At 33.6% G+C, this 22,936-nt stretch overlaps 3 protein-coding genes and 1 long non-coding RNA gene across 4 annotated transcripts in view; 3 read left to right on the top strand and 1 right to left on the bottom strand.

Moving 5' to 3' along the window:
* Positions 1-2,115: 2,115 nt before the first annotated feature.
* Positions 2,116-2,496, top strand: LOC111999817 (14-3-3-like protein A). Its single transcript, XM_065769413.1, has one exon. The coding sequence runs from the start codon at positions 2,116-2,118 to the stop codon at positions 2,494-2,496; it is 381 nt and encodes a 126-aa protein (XP_065625485.1).
* Positions 2,497-6,304: 3,808 nt separating this feature from the next.
* On the top strand, positions 6,305-9,194 carry LOC136065771 (gibberellin receptor GID1C). The gene is made up of 2 exons (XM_065769414.1): positions 6,305-6,787; positions 7,633-9,194. Exons 1-2 carry the CDS (start codon positions 6,749-6,751, stop codon positions 8,623-8,625), a joined length of 1,032 nt encoding a protein of 343 aa, XP_065625486.1. The 5' UTR covers positions 6,305-6,748; the 3' UTR covers positions 8,626-9,194.
* A 9,067-nt stretch (positions 9,195-18,261) lies between these two features.
* Positions 18,262-20,575, bottom strand: LOC112027932 (uncharacterized). Its single transcript, XM_024060575.2, has one exon. It carries the CDS (start codon positions 20,427-20,429, stop codon positions 18,522-18,524), a length of 1,908 nt encoding a protein of 635 aa, XP_023916343.2. The 5' UTR covers positions 20,430-20,575; the 3' UTR covers positions 18,262-18,521.
* Positions 20,576-22,639: 2,064 nt separating this feature from the next.
* LOC136065772 (uncharacterized) overlaps positions 22,640-22,936 on the top strand; it is a 1,677-nt gene continuing 1,380 nt past the window's right edge. Inside the window, exon 1 of the long non-coding RNA XR_010627376.1 lies at positions 22,640-22,847. This is a non-coding gene — a long non-coding RNA (uncharacterized LOC136065772). The remainder of the gene's footprint in view (positions 22,848-22,936) is intronic.

Raw genomic sequence — 22,936 nt, forward strand, 5'->3', positions numbered from 1 at the left:
AATCGTTTTTTTATTTATTAATAATCACTCACCATATCAACAATTTGTAAAATTGTTTGTATCTCTAACATTATTCATCTTGCAATGTTTGATATCACTTTAAAATTTTAAGAGGGAAAAGCTCAAGTATAATTTCTTTTCGATTGTTTGATAGTTACAATGGCAATGGAAGAATTTGAAATCTAAATGTCTTCATTAAAAAAGTTGTTGGTTAAGTACTGTATTTTAAGTTTTCTATTTAACTTCAATAATGTGACTGTATAATCAATGCAACACATCTGATCGTAAAGATAACTAAATTCAACCAAATTATTTATTAATCAATATAACTAGGCAATTTCACTAATTTATTCAACCAATCTGATATATAAATTATAAGGAATTTCACTTAAAATTTGCTCTTATAATAAGAAAATTCACTTAAATTTTTCTCTTTTTGAAATAACCAAGCGAGTGAGATATTTATTTATTTTTAGAATAAAATAATATGTTTATATTAATATTAAGACAAACATGCACCTTTTGGTTTTTTTAATAAAAACATTCAAAATTTAAATCTCTCACCCCAGCTATATATATATACATATATATATATATATAAAAGAAAAAAAATATTTGTTTAGCCCAATGGGAAAAAAAGTATATGTTTAGCAAATACAAGACACTTGCTACGAGCCTACCTGCCTAAAGATAAAATTAGCCCATGTGAAATCATTTGTCATATTTTGAGAAGAAAATCTATAGGCACAAAAATTTTAACAAAAAATTTCACAACCATATATGATAAATTGTTAATAGTAGGTAAAAAAGTAATATAAGTAGTGGGTTCTAAATAATGATCACTAAAAACTTGACAACTCTATTGATATGAATTTTTTTTTTTTTTTTTTTTTTTTTTGTATTGTGTATTTAATTGAGAGAGAGAGAGAGAGAGAGAGAGAGAGAGAGAGAGAGAGAGAGAGAGCCTGATTTTTAATGAATTGAGAATAAGTTGCCCTTAAAAGTTGGTCAAAATGTCATAATAGCACTGTTTACCGAAATATATATTAATCTACTGCTACTTCGAAAATATGTATCACTTTTTGAGTACTGGAGTTTTTCATGGCACTTGAGTCTCAAAAAAAAAATTTCGATAATTTTTAAAACAAATTTTTTTAAAGAATTCGAGTTTATAGAACTCGAGTTTCACAAACTCAAATTTAAAAAAAAAAAGGCGAAAATGCACTTTTGGTCCCTACATTTTGGACCTATTCTCAATTTGGTCCCTAAATTGATTTAACTCCTAGGTCAATCCCTGATTTCAGAAAATCGTTTTTATTTTGGTCCCTGCCGTCACCCCAGTAACAGAAAATATATACGTGGCAAACGGAATGCACTGTTTGCTGACTAGATGCTGATGTGGCTAATAAAATAATAATAAAAAACCACGTCAGCATGCCACGTCATCGTCTAATTTAAAAAAAATTAATTTATCAATTTAAAAAAAAATTAAAAACATAAAAATACATAGTTTCAGATTTGAACGGGAATACACAAGAACTCAAGAACATGAACCCAGATCACAAGAACTCAAGAACACAAAATTCCTGGGCATTTAACATCTTTCCCAGAAAATTTCACCAAACACTGAAAAAATTCACATCTAAAAAGCCGATGCCTAAGATTTTTATCACAACATTTTCTTTCCACCTAAAACCAGAAATTTTATTATGAAATAATCACATACAAACCCAGCCAATTCGGCTCACAATAACAACAAACCCAACCAACCTCATAAATTTTCTTTGAACAATCATCAACATTTTCCCCAGAAAATCAAGATTTTCTTTCAAAACAAACACTAAAATAACTCACATTTAATAAACCAATGCTTAAAATACATACAAAATCCCTATCCTCCACCGAAACCTCCAACAAATCAAACCCATAAACCCAGAAAAATCATCAAATCCACATGAAAAAAGACAAACCCAGCAACAAGTGAACAGATCAGAAACCCACCGATCAAGCCACTTCAAGCCACCGATCCTGCAATCCGAAACCCACATGAACAGATCAGACCACCAATCAAAAACAATGGCAGTGACACCCTCGGCTAGCGAAGAGAACGTGTAGATGGCGAAGCTTTTCGAGCAAGCCCAGTGGTACGAGGAGATGGCGGAGTTCATGGAGAAGGTCTCGGCGGCAGTGGAGATCGAGGAGCTCACCGTCGAGGAGCGAAACCTTCTCTCCGTGGCGTACAAGAACAAGATCGGCGCAAGGCGAGCATCGTGGCGCATCATCTCCTCGATGGGGCAGAAGGAGGAGAGCCGTGGCAACGAGGACCACGTGTCCATGACGGAATCCTCAAGCTCCTTGACACCAGACTCATCCCCTCGCCGCCACCGGCGACTCCAAGGTCTTCTACCTCAAGATGAAGGGCGAGTGAGCTCCGGCCATGGACAGTGGACAGTGAGAGATTCATCCATTGAGCGTGAAGAGAGTGAGAGAATTTGAGATTAGAGTCTTTCAGTGTAGGGATTTTTTTTTAAGTTGATGAAGTTAAAGAAAAATAAAAACAAAATTAAAAAAATTAAAAAGATAAAATGATTTCTAATTTTTTAAGAAATGATTTTTAAATTGATAAATTAATTTTTTTTAAATTAGACGATGACATGGCATGCTGAGGTGGTTTTTTTATTATTATTTTATTAGCCACATCAGCATCTAGTCAGCAAACAGTGCATTCCGTTTGCCACGTATACATTTTCTGTTACTGGGGTGACGGCAGGGACCAAAATAAAAACGATTTTCTGAAATCAGGGATTGACCTAGGAGCTAAATCAATTTAGGGACCAAATTGAGAATAGGTCCAAAATGTAGGGACCAAAAGTGCATTTTCGCTAAAAAAAAATGACAAATTTCTACATATTTTTAAAACAATAATAGATTGATATATATTTTAGTACCAGTGGCATTTCACCATTTTAGCCCATAAAAGTCCACGTAACTAGCTTGGCCTTATCTATACTTCATAGCTCTTGGGATGATAGACAAATGACAAGGGAAGAGACACAGAACAGCGAACACCCTCTATTAATGGAACTGAAATCTGAACTTTGTGGGTAAAAAGAGGAAAGGAAAGAAGCATGAGACAGTAAGCAGAAGTTTTACCAAAAAAGAGAGTAAGCAGAAGTAGGGTACAATTTTACATGCTTTTGTATTGTCCGATAAGATGTTAACATTAGGCAAGCAAAGTGACTCGTATTCCCATGAGTGATGATGCTTGATGCGCCACTTGCCTTTGGCCTTCCACTTATAACAGTTGTACTGCCAGAGTTTTACTGAGCGTCCTTGGCGTTTGGCTTATTTTAGGATTTGATTAGATCCCCATAATTAAATTAAAGTCAATGAAAAGAAACTTTTTTTTTATCATTTTTTTAAAAAAAATTTCTTACAACTTTATTTGTTGGGTAGTGTTTAAGTTCGACAACAATATGCTAAGAGAGCATCTACAGGTTGCTAAAATATATAGTTTTTAATAACTTAAAATATTATTTATTTATTTTAACATACAATTTTAATTATAATACAATTAATATCAAATATTTTATTTTAACATTTAAAACACTAAAATAACGTAAATAATATAATAAAATAATATATCTAACACAATAAATAATAACCATAATCATCAGCACATTAAAATACTATTTTTTTTAATGGCCCTCATCATTATTATTATTATTATTATTATTATTATTATTATTTTGAGTTTAGCTTCTTTGCTATAGAAATAGTTTTAGGAAATTGGTTGCTAAAATGACTTTTAAGTCAATTTAGCAACCTTGCAACCTTAGTGGGGATGCTCTAATCAACTAAATGATTGAGTCTAAGTTTCTCCTTTCATGTAATTTATTTTTGACATCTTGCAGTTTTTGGTATCTTATTTATTTAAATATAAGAAAAAAAAGAATTAAGTTAGTTTGTCTTCAAAAAATTGTAGGTTATTTGTTTATTTGGTAAAATGTGAGACATAAGATGGATTTAAGCAAAAAGCTGTTGTTAAATGGACAACCAACTGTGTTAAAATTTACTAAGAATTAAAACTGAAACAAGTTTATCATTATATAGACAAAATGTTTAGCACGCTTAACCCTGTAATAGTAAAAGTAAAAAGAAAAAAAGAAAAAAGTCAGGCTTTAAGTGAGATTCAAAGAAAGGATTCCATGCAAAGATACCATAAACTTGAATGGCCTTGGTCCTAAGTCATGCTCTTTTGTATGATGAAAATTAACTTAGGATCAACTTAATTTTCTCTTTGTGTTGGTTGATGTTAAAAAAATTATATCATGAAGTAAATTTAAAAAACAAACACATATACACACAAAATTTCTCTCAAAACTAATTTATAGGAAAGTTCCTATAAATCTGTTCATAATTTAAATAACATGACTTAATTAATAACATTACTTGTATTCCATGTTTTTGTGCGATAATGTTGAGAGTTTTTCTTGGACACGTGCTTGTATTGTATTGTATTGCATTATGTGCACAAAATGCAAGCCTTTAAATAATAATTATATGACTTGTTTAAACCACTTAATAAATCATATATTCAAAATATATAGGTTTATGATGTTTTGAATATATGATTTATGTAGGTTTATGATTTTTTTTTTTTTTTTTATATATCCAAAACTCTAGATTAATAATAACACAACAATGTCATATGATGGCTTTTTCCTCAATAATATATAGACGGGCCTTAATGTCAATCTCTTATGTTAAAAGGGTAAAAAAAGAAAAAAAAAAGAAATAGTTAAAATGATGGTACAATTTTAATAAGGATCTTTCATGACATTCCAAAATCCAAAAGAATAAGAACCAAACAAGTTACCCCAAGTCCCACAATTACATTACAAAAAAACAATAGGTACAAACAAAACTGGCTCTCCCTTTCAAACGGTATTTCCGTAGAATAAAGCCACAAGCAAGGTTACAACTGTCATTCACCTAAGCCTCTGACGGACTCCGTTTGTCCTAACGTGCCCTGGCGTCGGCCGCACGCACTGAAATCTCCTGTTTTGTCCCCTCCGTTCCCTATTCTTTTTTATTTCTCACCAATAATAATAATAATAATAATTTTAGCCATGGCCCAAAATACAGTTGTCATCTCTAGACTTAAATGTAATTTTAATATATATTTTTTTTAATTTTGGTTTTTAAAATTTATTAATCTTGTTATGTGGCTAATTGAGAATCATTTTGTTTTGTTAAGGATATAAAATATTTTCTGTTTCCTTTGACTTGTTCTGTCTTACTTTACACCGTACAAATTTCTTTGCTTCGAGAATTATATGATAGAGATGAGTTTTTGTTACCTTACCCTGTTTTATTCTTAGTGACGAATGATATATATATTCTATTTCATTAATATTTAAGTCATTTTATTAGAGATAGAAAAACACCTCCGACTTGTCCTACATGGTTTTTTTTTTTTTTTTCTTCAAATGGAGGTAGGTATAGAGTACCTTGATCTAACCCCATTCCGCCATTTTGCCATTCCTATAGTGCTACACATAGAACTACATATTGTGAGACAATTGTTACATGCAGCAAGCGCATCAAATATGAAATAACCTTCATAGCAAAAGAATATTAATGTAAATATTATGAATAGAAAGGGTTTCTTTATGTTATTTTATGTGTAAGAATTGTAATTTTTGCTTTAAATAATATTCTAATTATAGCAAAAATATTGATAAAATAAAAACCATTTATTAGATTTTTTTTATTAATTATTAATTTTTGATAAAACTTATTTAAAGTATATACCTTAAGAAATTAATATTTTAAAAAAATCTTGCATAAGTAAATAAAAGACTAGTTTTGAGAATTAAGATAAATTAATCCCATTAGCTTCTTTGGCTTAATAAAAAAATCTCAATAAAAGTGCAAATATATTTAGGAAAAAAAAAGAAATTAAATTGAGTCAATGGACAAAGGTTAAAAAAACTGACTGATAAAATTTATTATTTAAAATTATGAAATTAATTTTCAATTAAAAAACTATTTTTTTTCAGAGACACAATTAAATTTCGACCAAATAGTTTTAGTAATTTCTTTTTTAAAAGTTTAATTAGTGCTTCAAAAAAGGAAAAAAAACCAAAAAACAAAAAAGGAAAAAGCTATACTTAGAAAAAATAAGTAATTATTGTTTAGATAGGTGGGTCCCAACGCCACAGTTTTCTTTCGGCCGCTCACTCACTTTGTCCTCTCTCTCGTCTCCATTCGCCTATGTTGTACGTTAGCATTTGTCTAACGTGCACCACATATTCTTATCATTCACCCCCATCCCCACATACGCACACACACACTCACACAACACTCTCTCTGTGTCTCTCTCTCTCTCTGTCTGTCTGTTTTATTGCACCCAGAGATTTAACATTATCTTATAAAAGAAGGAAAAAAACACTGAGATTAGGAGCTATATTTGTTTGTGAGCTAATGGGTTAAGCAATTGATCTTAGAGAAAAAGAGAGAGAGACACACACACATATATATAATATATAAAAGTGGATATAGGATTAAAGGGTCGGTTTGGTTGCTAGTTTCTGTTTAGCTTTTGATGTTTTGAAATATGTGAGGCTTTTTGTAAAGTGGGTTTGCTCTGATTCTCTCAAGGATCTATAACTTGGGGTGTTTCTCTGTGGTTTTACTGTTTTGAAAACTTTTTGTAGTGTTTTTGAGTTAAGGACAAGTTTTGATGGCTGGGAGTAATGAAGTTAACCTCAATGAGTCCAAGGTAATTATCTGAATTCATATTTTGATTATCACTTTGATTGTTTTAATTGCATCTGTGTCGTTATAGTCACAGTTTTGATGATCATGTGTCTTAAAATGGGAAGCTTTTCTGTTGGGTTTGTTTGAATATCGGATTCTGGGACTTTGATTTTTGTTCTTGGGAAGTTGAATGTTGTTTTTACTAAGTTTAGGTTGGGCTTAGAGCTGTTATGTGTGGGTCTTTGACATAAGAAATGGTATTTGTTCTTGAAAGTCAGATTGTTTGTGGCTTTGAACATTAAATTTGCATTTGTTATTGACTTATTGTATTTGTTTTACTATTACTAGTTTATCTCCGTAGTTCTTGGTGATGGGTTTATGATTTTGTTTGTAGAAAGTTGGAAAATTTTTCTTCATGGACTTTTGTTGCTTAGGCTTTGGAGCAGTTCCTTTTGTGTTTGATGGGATTTCAAAATCAATTTAGTTTTTGTTTTTAGTTGGATTAGGTTCTGAGCTATGGGTTTTTTAGTTAGTGATTTTGTTCCTGAAATTTCATTATATGCTAGACTGCTACTTTAGCTAAGGTCTACAGAACATCGTTTGATCTGACAAAGAGAATACTCTGACAAATAACTTTGTGCTCTTTTGCTGCCAATCTAGCCTTTTGATGTCAAAAATCAATTCATTTTTCAACCTATTGTGTTTAATAACTGCCAATCTTGGCTAAAAGTTAGTTTGATGCATTTCATGGGGGATTTGTTGCAGCTGGGGATATATCCTATTTTTGTTCATGTGACTCTTGACTCTTGACTCTGAAATTTTGATGTTTTTAACATTTTTTTTTGTTCTTTTTCATGGTCTCTATAGATGGTTGTACCTTTGAATACATGGGTGCTCATCTCCAACTTCAAGTTAGCTTACAATCTTCTACGTCGCCCTGATGGCACCTTTAACCGGCACTTGGCAGAATTCCTTGATCGGAAAGTTCCAGCCAATGCAAAGCCTGTTGATGGCGTATTCTCATTTGATGTTGTTTTAGACCGGAGTACTGGCCTCTATATCCGGATTTATAGGCTAGCCCATGGCGAAGAACCTCAGTTAAATATTGCTGATCTTGAGAAGCCTGTGACTGCTGAGGTTGTCCCAGTCATAGTATTCTTTCATGGTGGAAGCTTTGCTCACTCCTCTGCAAACAGTGCTATATATGATGCTCTATGTCGGAGACTGGTAGGCATTTGTAAAGCTGTTGTGGTCTCTGTGAATTATCGCCGTGCACCTGAAAATAGGTACCCATGTGCTTATGATGATGGATGGGCAGCTCTTAAGTGGGTTAGTTCAAGGTCATGGCTGCAAAGTAAGGACTCAAAAGTTCATATATACTTGGCCGGAGATAGTTCTGGTGGTAACATTGTCCATCATGTTGCTTTTCGGGCAGTAGAGTCAGACATTGAAGTATTGGGCAACATATTGCTCAACCCTATGTTTGGTGGGCTAGAGAGAACTGAATCTGAGACGCGATTAGATGGGAAATACTTTGTTACGACCCGAGACCGCGATTGGTATTGGAGAGCATATCTCCCTGAAGGGGAAGATAGAGACCACCCAGCATGTAACCCATTTGGTCCTAAGGGTAAAAGTCTGGAAGGAATTAAGTTCCCGAAGAGCCTTGTTGTGGTGGCTAGCTTGGACCTTATTCAGGACTGGCAGTTGGCTTATGCCAAGGGGCTTGAGAAGGCTGGCCAAGTGGTGAAACTTCTATATCTGGAGCAGGCAACAGTTGGGTTTTACTTGTTGCCTAATAACAACCACTTCTATACTGTCATGGATGAGATAAATAACTTTGTGTGTTCTGACTGTTAATAGACTTAACTTTACCTACGGGCAGCCATATGTAACAAATGCTTGACATTCCAGTTGGGGTACTTAAGTGGTTGTGTGCAGTATATAAGATTGTGTAGTAATACTACTTACCGTTTTATTCATCGTGGTATTAGGATTCTGCTTCTTGGGTCTGGTTATCTTCTTTGTATGTGGATGCTGGGCTTGATTGTTGGGTGCAGAGGTATGGTTCAGCATGTAGCTCGACCTGAATGTTTTTTTGTGGTGGAAATCCTATTGTCTGGACTTTGATGGTATTGGTTTGATGAAGTTTTCATGGCGGCAGGAGCCACCTGACTAAGTTTAGCAGACCCACCAAATTTAAGATTACCCATTCTGGCTTCTGGCAATGAAAGGGAGAAGACAGGAGTGTAGGGGTATACATTTGGTGGCCGATCAATCGGGGATCGGTGCCTAGCTAATGTTATATATAGATATATATTTTTATCTAATCTTATAAACATGCATGGGAAAACATCCGTGGTATTGTGATCCTGTATGTTCATATATATGTTCTAGTCTATAAAGTGTTTGCGTATTACTATTTCTTCTTTGTAAGAGTTTGCTTATTTGCTGTTTCCTCTGTCATTTAATTCTTTCCTTTCCCTATCATTTTTGGGTTGTTCTCTATGTTTGTGTTCATGTTTCACAGTGTACTTGGCAACTGTAAATAGAATGCTCTTATAAAAATTGAAGATGCTCGACTTAAGCTTCCCTATGTATGCTCCTCGAATATTTTGTCGAATGTTATGAAAACGTGAATTATGTACTCGTCCATTCTTTAGCAACGTGCCTGTGTGGGGAACAAGATATGGGACATAAGAGTAAGACAAGGTTGAGTTAATTAACTTAATTCAAGCTTTTGCTGTGTGGTTGGAAAATTTTAGACCTGTACAGAGGGTTTTGGGAGCTTTTTCGTTAAGCATTATTACATGAATGAGGGGATTTGCTGATTACTTGATGGAACTGATAATGGAGCATATAAATCCCCGATACATTCTGGCGATAAGATGGTGCATTGTACATGTGATAACTGATAAGAGTTCTGTAGTAAAAGGCTGAAATGAAAACATGGCCTCATGTTTTCAACAAGAAGAAAAACTGTAGTGTCACTCATTCACTGTCCTAAACCACAGTGAAGACCCTATTCATATTTGCAGGGAATCTCTTTTTTTGTGTCACCACAGAATTAAATTTCCAGAGAGTGAAAGAAGCATGGGATTGGTGAGACATCCAATGTTAAAAGTTAAAACCAGTACTGGCAGCTCCTAGGTCTCATATAAGCAGCTGGCACCACTAGATGTAAGTAGAGGGGGCTCATGTTTCATATGCCAGGACAGAAATGGGAATAGAATCCTAGCTGCCTGTTTCAGCTAGGATGTTAATTCTAAGGCCAATGCCATATCTGGCTCTTAAGAGAGACCATTTTGATTATGCTTTCCAAAGGGTTCCAATCAGCGTTGGTGTTGTCCAGTTCTACAGAAGTGTGAACTTTGTATAGGCAACAGATCTTGTGATTGGTCAAGAGCAATTGTTATCAAGGATACATAAATTCTTGGTAGCAGACAGATCTGTTTGTATTAAGAATAGTGGATGGGAGGATACTGTTGAAACAATGCACTATGTGAAAGTGGCTTCATAGGTTCAACCTCCATGAATATTTCCTGGCCAAATTAATGATGGCCTATGCCTTGTGGTGTTCTTTTGTTTTTGTTTTGATTCTGATAGTTTATATTATAATCTTCAAGCATAGGCCTAACTATTGGTACTTATTGGTAGCTGTATCAAAAAATGAAGAAAGTTAAAAAGAAGCATGATTAGGTGAAATATTTGATGTCAAGGAGCATAAGTTTGACTGCTCATAGAAATATTCAAAGTTTAGAAACGAATTCAATGAGCCATATCAAATGAGACAATGAATTTGCTTATACTTAATATTTATATTTCTCCTATTTGGGTCATCAATTATATTTTGCTTTGTTTGCAAGTTTCCTCACGGGCTTCTAATTAAGTTTAATTTTGCTTTGTTCAATCTTGGCTTGATTATTGACAAGTCCACACAAGTTTAAACTTGATATTTCTTTATTAATTAACTTAACAAACATAAATAAAACTGAATCTATGTTTAGGTTTCAAGCTGCTAGTAAAGACCCTGACTCATTTGCAGCTCAAAAGAAAAATGGAAGGTGCTTGTAGGTTTTATTTTATTTTGAACTGACTAAAGGGCATTATTATATAGGGTGATATAAAAGATCTAATGTCTTATGTCTAAAATAATCAAAAGTGTGGCTTTCATTAGGTCCAAATATGGAGCAGGAACCGATTATTTTAACCAAAGATTAATGAATGAAGGCTTTGTTTATTGATTCAAATAGCTGTTCACGTAGAAATCCTACACAAAGAATAACGGTTCAAAACCAAAAGGGTATCCATACAATTTGATTAATGAATGGAAGCAAACTCAACTAATATTATTCTTGTCATAGATCTGATTGATTTAACCTTGTTAATCAATGAATCCCTGTTCTAAATGAGTAATTTTCAGCTTGGGATGCTAGTTAAATACAAAAGTTGGCTTGCTTTGAGAGAGAAATACTCAATATAGAGGTGGTTGGGATTTGGATGATTCTAAGGGGCCACATGAGAACTAACCCTTTAAGCTGTTGGGATTTGCTTTCACAATGATAAAAAGAATATTAGTATAATGGTAACGAACAGCTAAGCTTTTGACAAAGACATGCAGCCCTATTTAATGAACTTGTGAGGTCCATTTTATTTATTTTTACTTGAAGCACATTGTCGAGTGATTCATGTTAACTTTCCAACCATAGAAACAATGGAAACTTGCTCAACTTTTTCTCAAAAAAAGAAAAGAAACAATGGAAACGACATTAGGTAAAATGTCTCAGAAAAAAAAAGAAAAAAAGAAGCAATGAAGTACTCTTTGTTACAAAAATGTAGAGGCCGAAATTTTCAACTAATTATGAATTGTCGTCTCATAGTTAATGCATTACATTTATGATGCTCCAAAGCCTCAGATGAAATAAGATGATCCCTACAATTAATATTATGTTTAGTTTTTAAAAAATGTATATTTAAAGGTCAATAGAATTAACAAAGTATTCACTTGTTTAATTTTAAAGTCAGTCAAGAGTTTTGTAGCTCAATTGACACATTTTAGTATTTCTAATGAAGATATCTAGAGTACTCTTCATTGTAACTATTAAATTATTCACACACACACCCAAAAAAAAAAAAAAACACTTTAAAGTCACCTTATTTGATTTAATATATAGCTTTAATGTTTTACTTATCTAAGGTACACTTTATTCAAACGCCACTTATTAAAATGTATTACACTTTTAAGTTTTAAAGATAAGCTAAGTAAGTCACAAAATTTAAGCCCTATCATATGGACACTTAAGTGTCCCTAAATAGATCTTTAGGTCTATCTCTATCACTATGATGATCTCAAATATTGGAACTCTACTAGAATCACATTCCTAGGCATCCAAGATCTTCTAATCTGTTTCTTTCTATATTAGCTGTTTTTATGTTAGTGTTCATCATTGTTTTTTCTTCCTAAAAAAAATTACGAGCTATCAGATGAGACTGAAATTGGCTGAACTAAGTCCAATTAGGTCATATGTTTTACATAAAAGGAAAATATAAAATATTGGGTCATATCATATGTGGTTTGCCTGGCCAAAAACAGAGCTTGGGACTGAGGGTTGATATCATATGCCTGGATTCAAATCAGGTGCAATACCTAAGATATTACACCTGGTGCAATATCTCAATTTCCTTCACAATTTTTTTTAATTTTTTTAACTTTCCTTCACAATCTCAGGTGCAATACTCTACGTGAATCTCATATGCCTTACTTTTGGTCTAGCTGGCTGTGTTCAAATTTCTACCTTCTGTCCAAGTTGCATTGCTTGTCATGCATTTATTGCATTAATTAATTTTTTGGTATTTGATACTTTAGTTGTTTTAATTATTTAGTATTTTAACCTACAGAAGCCAATGCATTTGTGAATTAATAAACAAGAAAACAAAAAACCAGCTGGAAGGTAGAGCATATAGTTTTGTAATATGTTAAACTTGAGGAGGAAATTGAGCCACATCATATGGTAATGACTAATTAATTTGAGCCTTTATAAGTTAGAATAATGCCATAACAAAAATTGGATGAAACATAAATGTGACAGTTGAATTGACAACATAGCTGTATTCCTCTTTTCTTTATTAGTAAGGAAAATGAGGACATATTTTTGAATTCGTTGCAGGGTGAAGGAGGGAAAATGCTTAAGTAGTCACCGAGTAGAGTAAAATAGTATTCCTTCCGTTTATATTTACGGAAATATTAATGAGTGTCGTTGGAGTATTGATTAAGAATGTATTTTAAGAAAATTTTGATATCACTTTTATAAAAAATGAAATAAATTATCAAAATATTAATTACTTTTTTTCTTTTTTTATAAAAACTTCATTTAATTGAATTGTTAATTAATGTTGTACGGCATTCATTAATATGATCCTTATATTTATAATAAATTTTATTATAAATTTAATGAATAAACTTATTATAGTTGTGTAAAGAAAAAGTATTATTTATAAATTTAATGAGTAAATTCATAATGATTGTGTGAGGAAAAAATACTATTTACTATGAGTATCTAAAAATTAGTCGGTGAAGAACAATGTATTTACAATTATATAGGATATCTTTATATAGCTGTCGGTACTCTGTCAGTAACACAGTACTACAATTTGACAATTTGTACGCATATTCAGACCTTTTTTTTCTCCTTTTTTTTCCTTCTTCTTTTGATGCAATGAATATTTTTACCATTAATGGTCGTTGCAGAAAGTAGCAGAAAGTAGAAGCTATGATCTTGGTACTATATAGTCTATAGTCTATACTATATATGCCTATTACATCTGTTCCAAGATAACCAAGATGTGACGGTGAAATTCTCAGATTAAAAATATTTCTTTTTTTAAAGAAGACTTGTAAATACACCAACGTCATTTTTACAAAACATTCACATCAATTTATTTATTATATACTATATTTTATATAAATAATACTTTTATATTATTTTATTTTTGCCGTTTCTTTTTCTTATTTTTTATTTTCTTTCTTTTTCTTTATCTATGTCATTTTTTTTTCCTTCCTCTTCTTTCTTCATTTCTCTCTCACGGTTAGATTAACACTCCATTCCAAGCACTACAACCATCAAAACCCACAAACATCATTGATCTCCATCGATCCACAAGTACCTATCTACATCGCCAACACTGATCCACATGCAGTGGTGGCAATGGCGACAATGATGAAATCCCCTCTCTAATCCATGATTACTGATCAGTGATCCATAAGCAACGATCCACAATTAAAGCACCACAAGCACCATTCTAGTCGACCCACGGCCACAAGTTCACAAAAATGCTCTTTCTGTCTTTGTCTCTGTTGGTGTGTTTGTGTGTGGATGTGTTTGATTTTTGATTGATTTTGTGGTGTGACAGTGTGGGTTTGTTTACTTTTTGGTTGATTTTGTGGTGTGTCCAAGTTGTGGTGGTGGTGGTGGTTGGCAGTGCTGGGTTGTAGTGGTGGTGTTGAGTTGCGGTGATGTGGGTGGTGGTGCTAGGTCTATGTGGTTGGCGGTGGAGGTTATCAGTTGTAGAGATTATGAGAGAGAGAGAGAGAGAGAGAGAGAGAGAGAGAGAGAGAGAGAGAGAGAGAGAGAGAGAAATAATATTAAAATAACGTATAGAAGAATTACAGTAATCGTGCATATATGTACAATTACTATAGCACTTGTGCATTTATGCACAATTTTACATATATTGATGTGGGTGTTACTATTTTTTGTATGGGTCATGTTAACGAGTGCCGTAAGGTATTAGTTAACAATCCAATTAAAGAAAGTTTTTATGGGAAAAGAAAAAAAACAACTAATGTTTTGACAACTTTTTTCATTTCTCATAAAAGTAATATTAAAACTTTCGTAAAATAGATTCTTAACTAATGTCCCAACAGCACTCGTTAACATTTCCCTTTTTTGCAAGATTTTGCAACCACACTGAGAGCATCTCCAGCAGTGTAGGTAAAGGCAAAATATTAGCTATTATAGAGAATGGAACCACAAAAACAAGCTCCAGCAGATTCTCTAAACCGGAAAAAATTTTTAGCTTATGAACAGTAGCCCATCAGATCTGATGGGCTACTGTATATTAGCAATTGAATATCATTGATTAAAATATTACACCAACAACTTATTATATCAATTCTTTCTCTCTCCTCCGCATTTCTTTTTTTCTCATTCTCTCTGTTGCTTTTTTGTTTTTTTTTTTTTTGTTTTTCCTCTCATTCTCTCCGTTGTCGTTGCTTCTTTTTTTCTCATAAACCAAATGAAATCAGAAAAATAAAAGAAAAAAACAAGAATTGATCCAAACATAAAACACAACAAAATCCAATTCTTAAAATAAAGTTGAATCAGAGCAAGTAAATACGAAAAAAAAAAAGAAAAAAAAAGAACAAGCCGATTGACCTAGCCTGGTGGTGGGGAGGACACGGGCGGTGGTGGAGATGCTGGAGCGGCGGTGGACGACGAGATGCGGCAGTGGACGACGAGATGTTGGACGGCGATCTCTCTCTCTTTCTCTCTCTCTCTCTCTCTTTTCTCTGCAAATGCGAAATGCTGGAAGTTTCTTGAGGTGAAAAGAAAATAAAAAGAAGGGGGCTGGAGCTAGACACTTGGATGGAGGAGAAAAATAAGAAAAAGAAAAAAGAAATAAAGAAATAAAATGTGGATGAAATTGAAATGAAAGGAAGAAAACAAATATAAAAAATCTTAATTAAAAAATACTATCACAAAATTTTCACAATATTTTTACAGTAAATTTTAAATAATAAATTGTTATTAGTTAATATTGGCAAGAAAAAAAAAAAAATTTTCAGTGGTGAGTTCAAATTAGAACTAGCAACAAATTTCCTGTTGTGAAAGTATTGCGAAAAATGTTGTAAATATAACACTTTTCATTAAAAAATATAATTGTTGGGAATAAATATAGGAAGAATAAATGATGATAAAGAATGAATGAAAAAATAATATTTGAATGAGATAGAGAATCTGTTGGAAGTGTATTTAAAAAAGTGGGTAGGTAAAAGTTAAATGTCACTGTTTATTAGCCAAACAGTACAAAAATTTAGCTATTCTGCTGGAGATGCTATGATGTGATTACTCATAAAGATCCATTGGATTCTTGTGAATTTACCCCCATACGTTAAAATACTTATGCAGCCTGCATTTCCCAAAGTGAAAACATAATTATGATTTCAGCACCAATCAGAAGACATAATCTTTTCAGATTAGACAAGATTACACACACAAAATAGCATCATTAATCCATAAGTAGATTAGTTCAATTTAAAAACTTGCCTACACATTAAAAGAAAAGAAGGGATGACTGAAACCAGTTAAAAGAAAATAAAAAAGAAGAAGAGATGACTGAACGAGTTTTACTCAACTAGCAACAAATGCTGTAATAGAGGAATAATGGTGTTGCTAAAATTTATTGTTCACAAACTGCTCTGCTTATGTGTCTCAGCTACAATAGATAATTATACAATGGAATGAATGCCTTAAACAATGGTTAAGATGCATTATGCTCAATTAAATAATATTTTTATACAGTTTTCAAAAAATAAAGTCAAACTCTATACATATATTTAAAAAATGTACAACCATAATGAATTTGTTTGTGTTTTGTTTTTGTTTTTTTTATTATAAAGTTTCAACTTTTAGCGTCCACTTTTAATGATTATACTATTTATTATCAAATTAAGATATTAATCAATTTTTTTATGTAAGTAGGGAGCTAACCGAAACCCACAACATATGCATTTTTTTGGGTACTCTCGGGAGCATTTTATAAATTTCCCACCACAATAATCTACCAGTTATTAGCTCAAGTCTTTTGTCTTCATCTTCTCATTATTTATTTTATGTTTAATGGTAAGTTAATAAGTTACACAAGCTTAGCAAGCTTACAACTCCACCCTCTTTCTCTTACACATCAAACAACAGTCAAGCTCTAAACCTGCCAAATAACACCCACTGGAAATGCACTAACAACAACACAAGCAGATATGTACAAGATCAGCAGCAGCAAACTCAGATGAGAAAAAAAAGAAAAGAAAAGAAAAAAAGAATATAAGCCTTTGTAATAAAAGAAGGCTAAAAATCCAAATTAAACCCGCAAGTTTAAGTGAATTGTCATTTTCGTCCAAGTTTAATTTTTGCTATTTAATCCTTACAAAGAACATATCTATCAAATTGGTTGATCTGTCCATCTAAAAGATTGCTATTAAGTCCAATAAAATGACATCGTATCTCATATGTGAATAGTATCAATTTTATAAATGGCAATGGATGAAATGCAAACTTGAATGTTAAAGTTTAAGAGCTAAAATGAAAATCCACCAAAAGCCTAGAGGGTGTAATTTGGATTTCCACCTAAAAAGAACTTTAATTAGAGGTTCCAACTATAATTTCCATATGACTAAAGTCCATCTTTGATCTTCCGTAAATCAAGAAATACCCCCCCTCCAGTTCAATCAAATCATAAGACAAAATCCATGTTACAGCATTCATTAACATATATAAAAGTGAAAACAAGTTTGACAGCATCCATCTTTATGGCAACGTATTATCAACACCTTTTTATTCCTGCACAAACAACAGTTACACTCTTGTGCTAAAAAACATGGTCCTCCAACGTCTGTCATTATTCTTCCCCCCAGCCCCACAAAGAAAACACAGACAAGACATAGACTGTATGAAAAGATAATTGAAAGAATTCAAGAGAATCGCGACCAATTGTGTACCTGAAGTGCAAGCTGTCTGATACCTGAGACATCTGTATTCTCTAAAATACAATAGTTTTGTGACACACATCATAGTTTGCATGGCTGAAGCCATAAAAGCGTATATATCAACACTAGATAAAAAGATGAAGATTTTTCACCAAATTTTGAGTATTTTTTTTTTGGGTGAATGAGAAAGTTATTACTAATGGAAAGCTCCAAGAGCACAGACACATGCAACAAAAGCAACCGCAACACCAACAACTGCACCAAGGGTACAAAACACTCCTAACAGAACAAAATTTTAAGTTCCATTATAACAATCCTAGATTTTCTTATTGGATATGTATTATAACAATCCCAACTAATTGTATACCAGGACAATTTCTCTATATGCCTAACCAAGAATCTCTTTACTTTCATTGCTAACCAATAAAAGTAATTGCATCATACGTATATTGTAAATAACACCACTTACTGACCCAAAAAAAGGCATCAAGAAGGATATCTAACCAATTGTAACATTGAAAATTTGAAACTTGAACAATCCAACTCAAAGAACTGACCAGTAACTTAAGATAATGTAGCCTCCTCTTTCATAATCATGCATATATGGCATATTACATTTGAACAGACCAAATTTCTAGCATGCATTTTTCCGTTTTCTTGTTAATATTTCTCACACAGCCAAGGAGCAGGAGAGCAGTGAAGAATAATAAACAATATAACCTCAAAAGAAAGCATAATATGAAGAGCAGATGCTAACATTATAAGAAAGTAACATATAAACTGATAAGAGGTTGTTTCATATATCGAAAGAGCAGTAAACAATTTGCCAAGATGGTAATTTCAACTGCTTTAAGAGACACTTTATTATCATAAGTAGTCTGAAAGTACCCAAATGACATTAAGTTTTCTCGCCAACTGGACTTGATTAGTTGATCCAAGATACAAAAGCATCTTGTCCCAATAACAGAAGACCAAAACTTGAACCGTTTGGCATTCAGCGTCCTCTTGCAACATAAGCAACAGATGCTGCAGCAAAAATTGTAGTTGCAGAAGAAACCACAGTCCAGAAACTCTTCCTCTTATGTGCATTTGCCACAGAGTTCTGTAGAGACTCAACCTGTTTCTTCATATCCTCCACGATCTTCTCCTTGTTTTTGAAAGCATTCCTAATGGCATCCAACTCTGCCACATATGGCCGAATTTCTTCCTCTAGCTTCTGCCCATTGATAATCACTTCTTCCTTACCATCTCTATCATCTCTTGAATCACACACCAATGCTGCAGTGCTCTTCACCATACTCAATGCCCGCTCTGAATTAATGCTTGCTGATTCCATTTTAGCCTTTAAATCATCAATTCCGCGTTGGGCCTCAACAAGGCACTTGTGCACCAAATCCTTTTCCTTCACCAAATCTTCCACATGGCTTTCCACTGCTTTATTTCTCTCAATCAGATTCTCACGCTCATTTCTCACCCGCCCCAACTCCTCCACAGTACCTTCAATCCTCTGCTCCATCTCTGAAACCACTACCTCCATGTTTTTCACTTTCTTTTTCTCCTCATCAAAACCCATTTGCACCTGATCCCTCTCAAGCGCAACTCGATCATAAGCATCCTTATAGTGACCAATTTCAGACACTAATTGTTTGTTTTTCTCTTCTTCATTTCTATAAGACTCCTGTAATGTAGAAATTACATCCCTGAGCTTACCAGCCTCCATATTCAGCACAACAATCTCACTCTCTAGGCTAAGCTTCACTTCCTCAATCTCATTCTTCTCTCGAATCAAATCCCCAATCCTTTGCTGCCTATCCTCTGATACCTTACTAGTGCTATCCAAAACCCTCTGAATAGAATCCCTCTCATCTTTCAACTTCTCAATATTTTGTTCCTTCTCCCTCTTCTCTTCCACCAACAAATTAATCTCCATCACCATCTCCTTTTCCTTATCCTTAGCCTCCTCAATCCTCTTCTCCAACTCCAAAACCTTAGCGTGCAAAACTTCCTCCTCCCTCTGCATTTGCATTATGAACTCATTCAATTCCCCAACCTCCTTCTCCAATTCACCAATCTTCACTTCCTTCACACTTCTCTGCCTCTCAACTTCGCCCTTTTCCCTCTCAACACCATCAATCTCCCTCCTCAATCCCTCAATCAACCTCGCCGACACCTCCAATTTCCTCTGAACTGATTCCTTCTCCCTCTTGACCTCGTCAACCGCCTTTTCTATCTCTGCCTTCTCCACCATTAGTCCTTCACATTTTCCTTTCAGTTCCCCAACCTCTTCCTCAATCTTCCTCTCTTTTTTCTCCTTTTCAACCACTTTTCCTCTCAACCCATTTCTCTCCTCAACCAGACCATCAATCTCGCTCTTAAGCAAATCCCTCTCTCGGCACACTCGGCTCAACTTATCTCTCTCATTTTCAAGACTAGCCCTGACCTCATTGACCTCTTTCTTCAAAAACCCAATCTCAGCCTCTCTCTCACACTTCAATTTCTCAACCTCAGCCTTCTCTCTCACCAACCCATCAAACCCAACACCCATTTCACCCATCTGGGTCTCCCAAAAAGCACAAACCACAACCTTCTCCAACTCCAACCCAATACTCTCATCACTGGCCTGAGTCAACTCAGCCTCAAGCACATTCTTATCCATTACAGACCGAGTTAACTCGGATTCCAAAGCTTCCTTGGCCTGCTCCAAGGACTCAACCTGCTGTCTGCGCTCAAAGGTTTCTTTGAGGAGCAGAGAGTTGAGTGACTTTAAGCTCTGCACCTTTTCAGTAGTGGAGTCATCAATGGGTTTGGGTTGGGATTGATTTTGGCTTTGGATTTGGTTTTGATTAGGTGGGGCTTCTTCTTGGGAGTCTTTGGGTTGATGGGTCACTTTCTTTTTGGCCATTTTCTGAGGCTGTGGTGAAAGGAAAATGGGATTGAAGATTTGAGGATTAGGGTTTTGCTAGGGCTTATATGGTGGAGACCTGAGATGCAAAGATATATGTGGCTTATTAGAGACAGTGATGTGTGTGTTTTTAGAGCGAGAAAGTGTTGTTGTGGGGAGTGGGTAACTTTTTTTGAGAATTCAAATTTTTGGGGCCCACAGTATAAGGATTTTTTGGAATTTTTAGAGGTCTTTGGAAGCTGAAAAGTTAGGCGATTTTGTTGGTTGGGCTTTTTTTTTGAAAGGTTGGTTGGTTGGGCTTCTTGTTGTGGGGCAATTTGTTTTGTGTCAATTTGATATGTGTGGCTCTTTGTAGGGTAGCAGATGGAGTGCTTTTTTTTTTTGGGTATCTACTAGAATAAGTTACCAATGTCCTAAGTTAACAATGTCTAAGTTATTGGTTTTAAAAAAAATGTCTTTTAAGTAGTATTGATTTTTTTTTTTCTAAAATAGTTCATTAATAATTCAAAAACAATTGTTAGACTCAATTATGAATTAAAGTCATCTTAGCTTATTAGAGACAGTGATGTGTGTGTTTTTAGAGCGAGAAAGTGTTGTTGTGGGGAGTGGGTAACTTTTTTTGAGAATTCAAATTTTTGGGGCCCACAGTATAAGGATTTTTTGGAATTTTTAGAGGTCTTTGGAAGCTGAAAAGTTAGGCGATTTTGTTGGTTGGGCTTTTTTTTTGAAAGGTTGGTTGGTTGGGCTTCTTGTTGTGGGGCAATTTGTTTTGTGTCAATTTGATATGTGTGGCTCTTTGTAGGGTAGCAGATGGAGTGCTTTTTTTTTTTGGGTATCTACTAGAATAAGTTACCAATGTCCTAAGTTAACAATGTCTAAGTTATTGGTTTTAAAAAAAATGTCTTTTAAGTAGTATTGATTTTTTTTTTTCTAAAATAGTTCATTAATAATTCAAAAACAATTGTTAGACTCAATTATGAATTAAAGTCATCTTTTGTCTTAATGTGATAGATTATTTGTATAGTGTTTATAAAAAAATATATAGTTTTTTGTAATTTTTATATTACGGGTCCTTTTAAGGGTGCCCTTAGCGTAATTTTTAATAAACAATTTTTAAAGAAATTAGACACCATTTTTATGAGAAGTATAAAAAATTATCAAAAAAACTAATTGTATTTTTTCTTTTCTCATAAAAATTTTCTTGAAATATGCCCTAGACCAATGTCCTTATTAGGGCATTAATTAACTTTTCCTTTATCTTAAATGTGTGATATAAAAAAAAAATTAAAAGTTAAAATTATTTTTACAATTTTTTTTTTGTTAAATTTTGAAAAAAAAAATTGAGACAAAAACCGAAAAGCTAAAAGTTAAAAAATTTTGGCCAAATAAAAACTTGGTGGGCTCTCCCAAAAGGGGTAGTCTAGTATAAGTATTGAGTTCGATTAAATTTCCTAGCTCCTTCTTTTGGGTTGGATTATTATTCTCCATAAAAATTGTTTGTAACATGATGGAAGTGGAGTAGACCTTACAAATGTGACGGTGTATATATGTGTGTGGTTTTATTTTTTGGAAGGATACTTATTGAATATTTTTGAAGGTTGCAGAGGTTATGAAGAGTATGGGAGGATTAGGATTTAGATGGATTTTTGCTCCAGATTGGATCCCATTTTAGATTCTTTCTTTGAGAAAGGGGGATGAATAGTAAGATGGTTAATTTCAAGCATTTTGGTTTTATTTCCAAAATGGTGCAAGTTGCTTCGATTAATGGAGCACGAATGTTTAGTCTATGGAAAAATTCCATTAAAAACTGAAATTGAGATACAACAAAGCAGAAGCACAAACACATAGTCCATGGTTTTCAGACCCGGACCGTTCATTGAACCGTAAAAGAGAGAGGTTCAAGGTTTTTAGGGTTGAACCGAGGTCGAACCGGGGTCGAACCGTAATGACGTCATAATTAATTTAATAATTAATTTAATATAAATTAATAATCAACCATGTTAGCCACGTGAGAGATGCATATCACATAATGCTGGCAGCCGAAAAAAATATCTCAATTGAATGGTTGAAGTTTTTTTGCTTTTATTAAAAATTTAAAACCTTCCATCATTCCAATGTTAGCCACGTGAGGGACTTTGGAATTCAAAACTCAAAAGGAGTAACAAAGTAACAAGAAAGAAAGAGAACACATTGCTCCCATCAAAAAAAAAGAAAAGAAAGAGAACACATTGATAGCACTGATAGCAGTAGTATTCAGCGAAAAAGAGTGATCTCCACCGTCAACGGAAAAAAGAAAGAGAAGAAGAAAAAAAAAAGAAAAAGAAAGAAGAAGAAGCAGCAGCAGACGACGAAGGTGTGATCGGCGAATGTGTTGGCAGTCTACTGGCTGCTGCTTCAACTGGGCGCAGACTCTGTTTAGTTGTGTTCTTCTTCTTCCTTTTTTTTTTTTTTTTTTTTTTTTTTTGAGGAACTTGTCTTCTTCTTCTTTGGTTCTTTTTTTTTTTTTT

This window comes from Quercus suber, unplaced genomic scaffold (genome assembly GCF_002906115.3).
Source record: "Quercus suber isolate HL8 unplaced genomic scaffold, Cork oak 2.0 scaffold_1148, whole genome shotgun sequence".
Lineage (NCBI taxonomy): Eukaryota > Viridiplantae > Streptophyta > Magnoliopsida > Fagales > Fagaceae > Quercus > Quercus suber.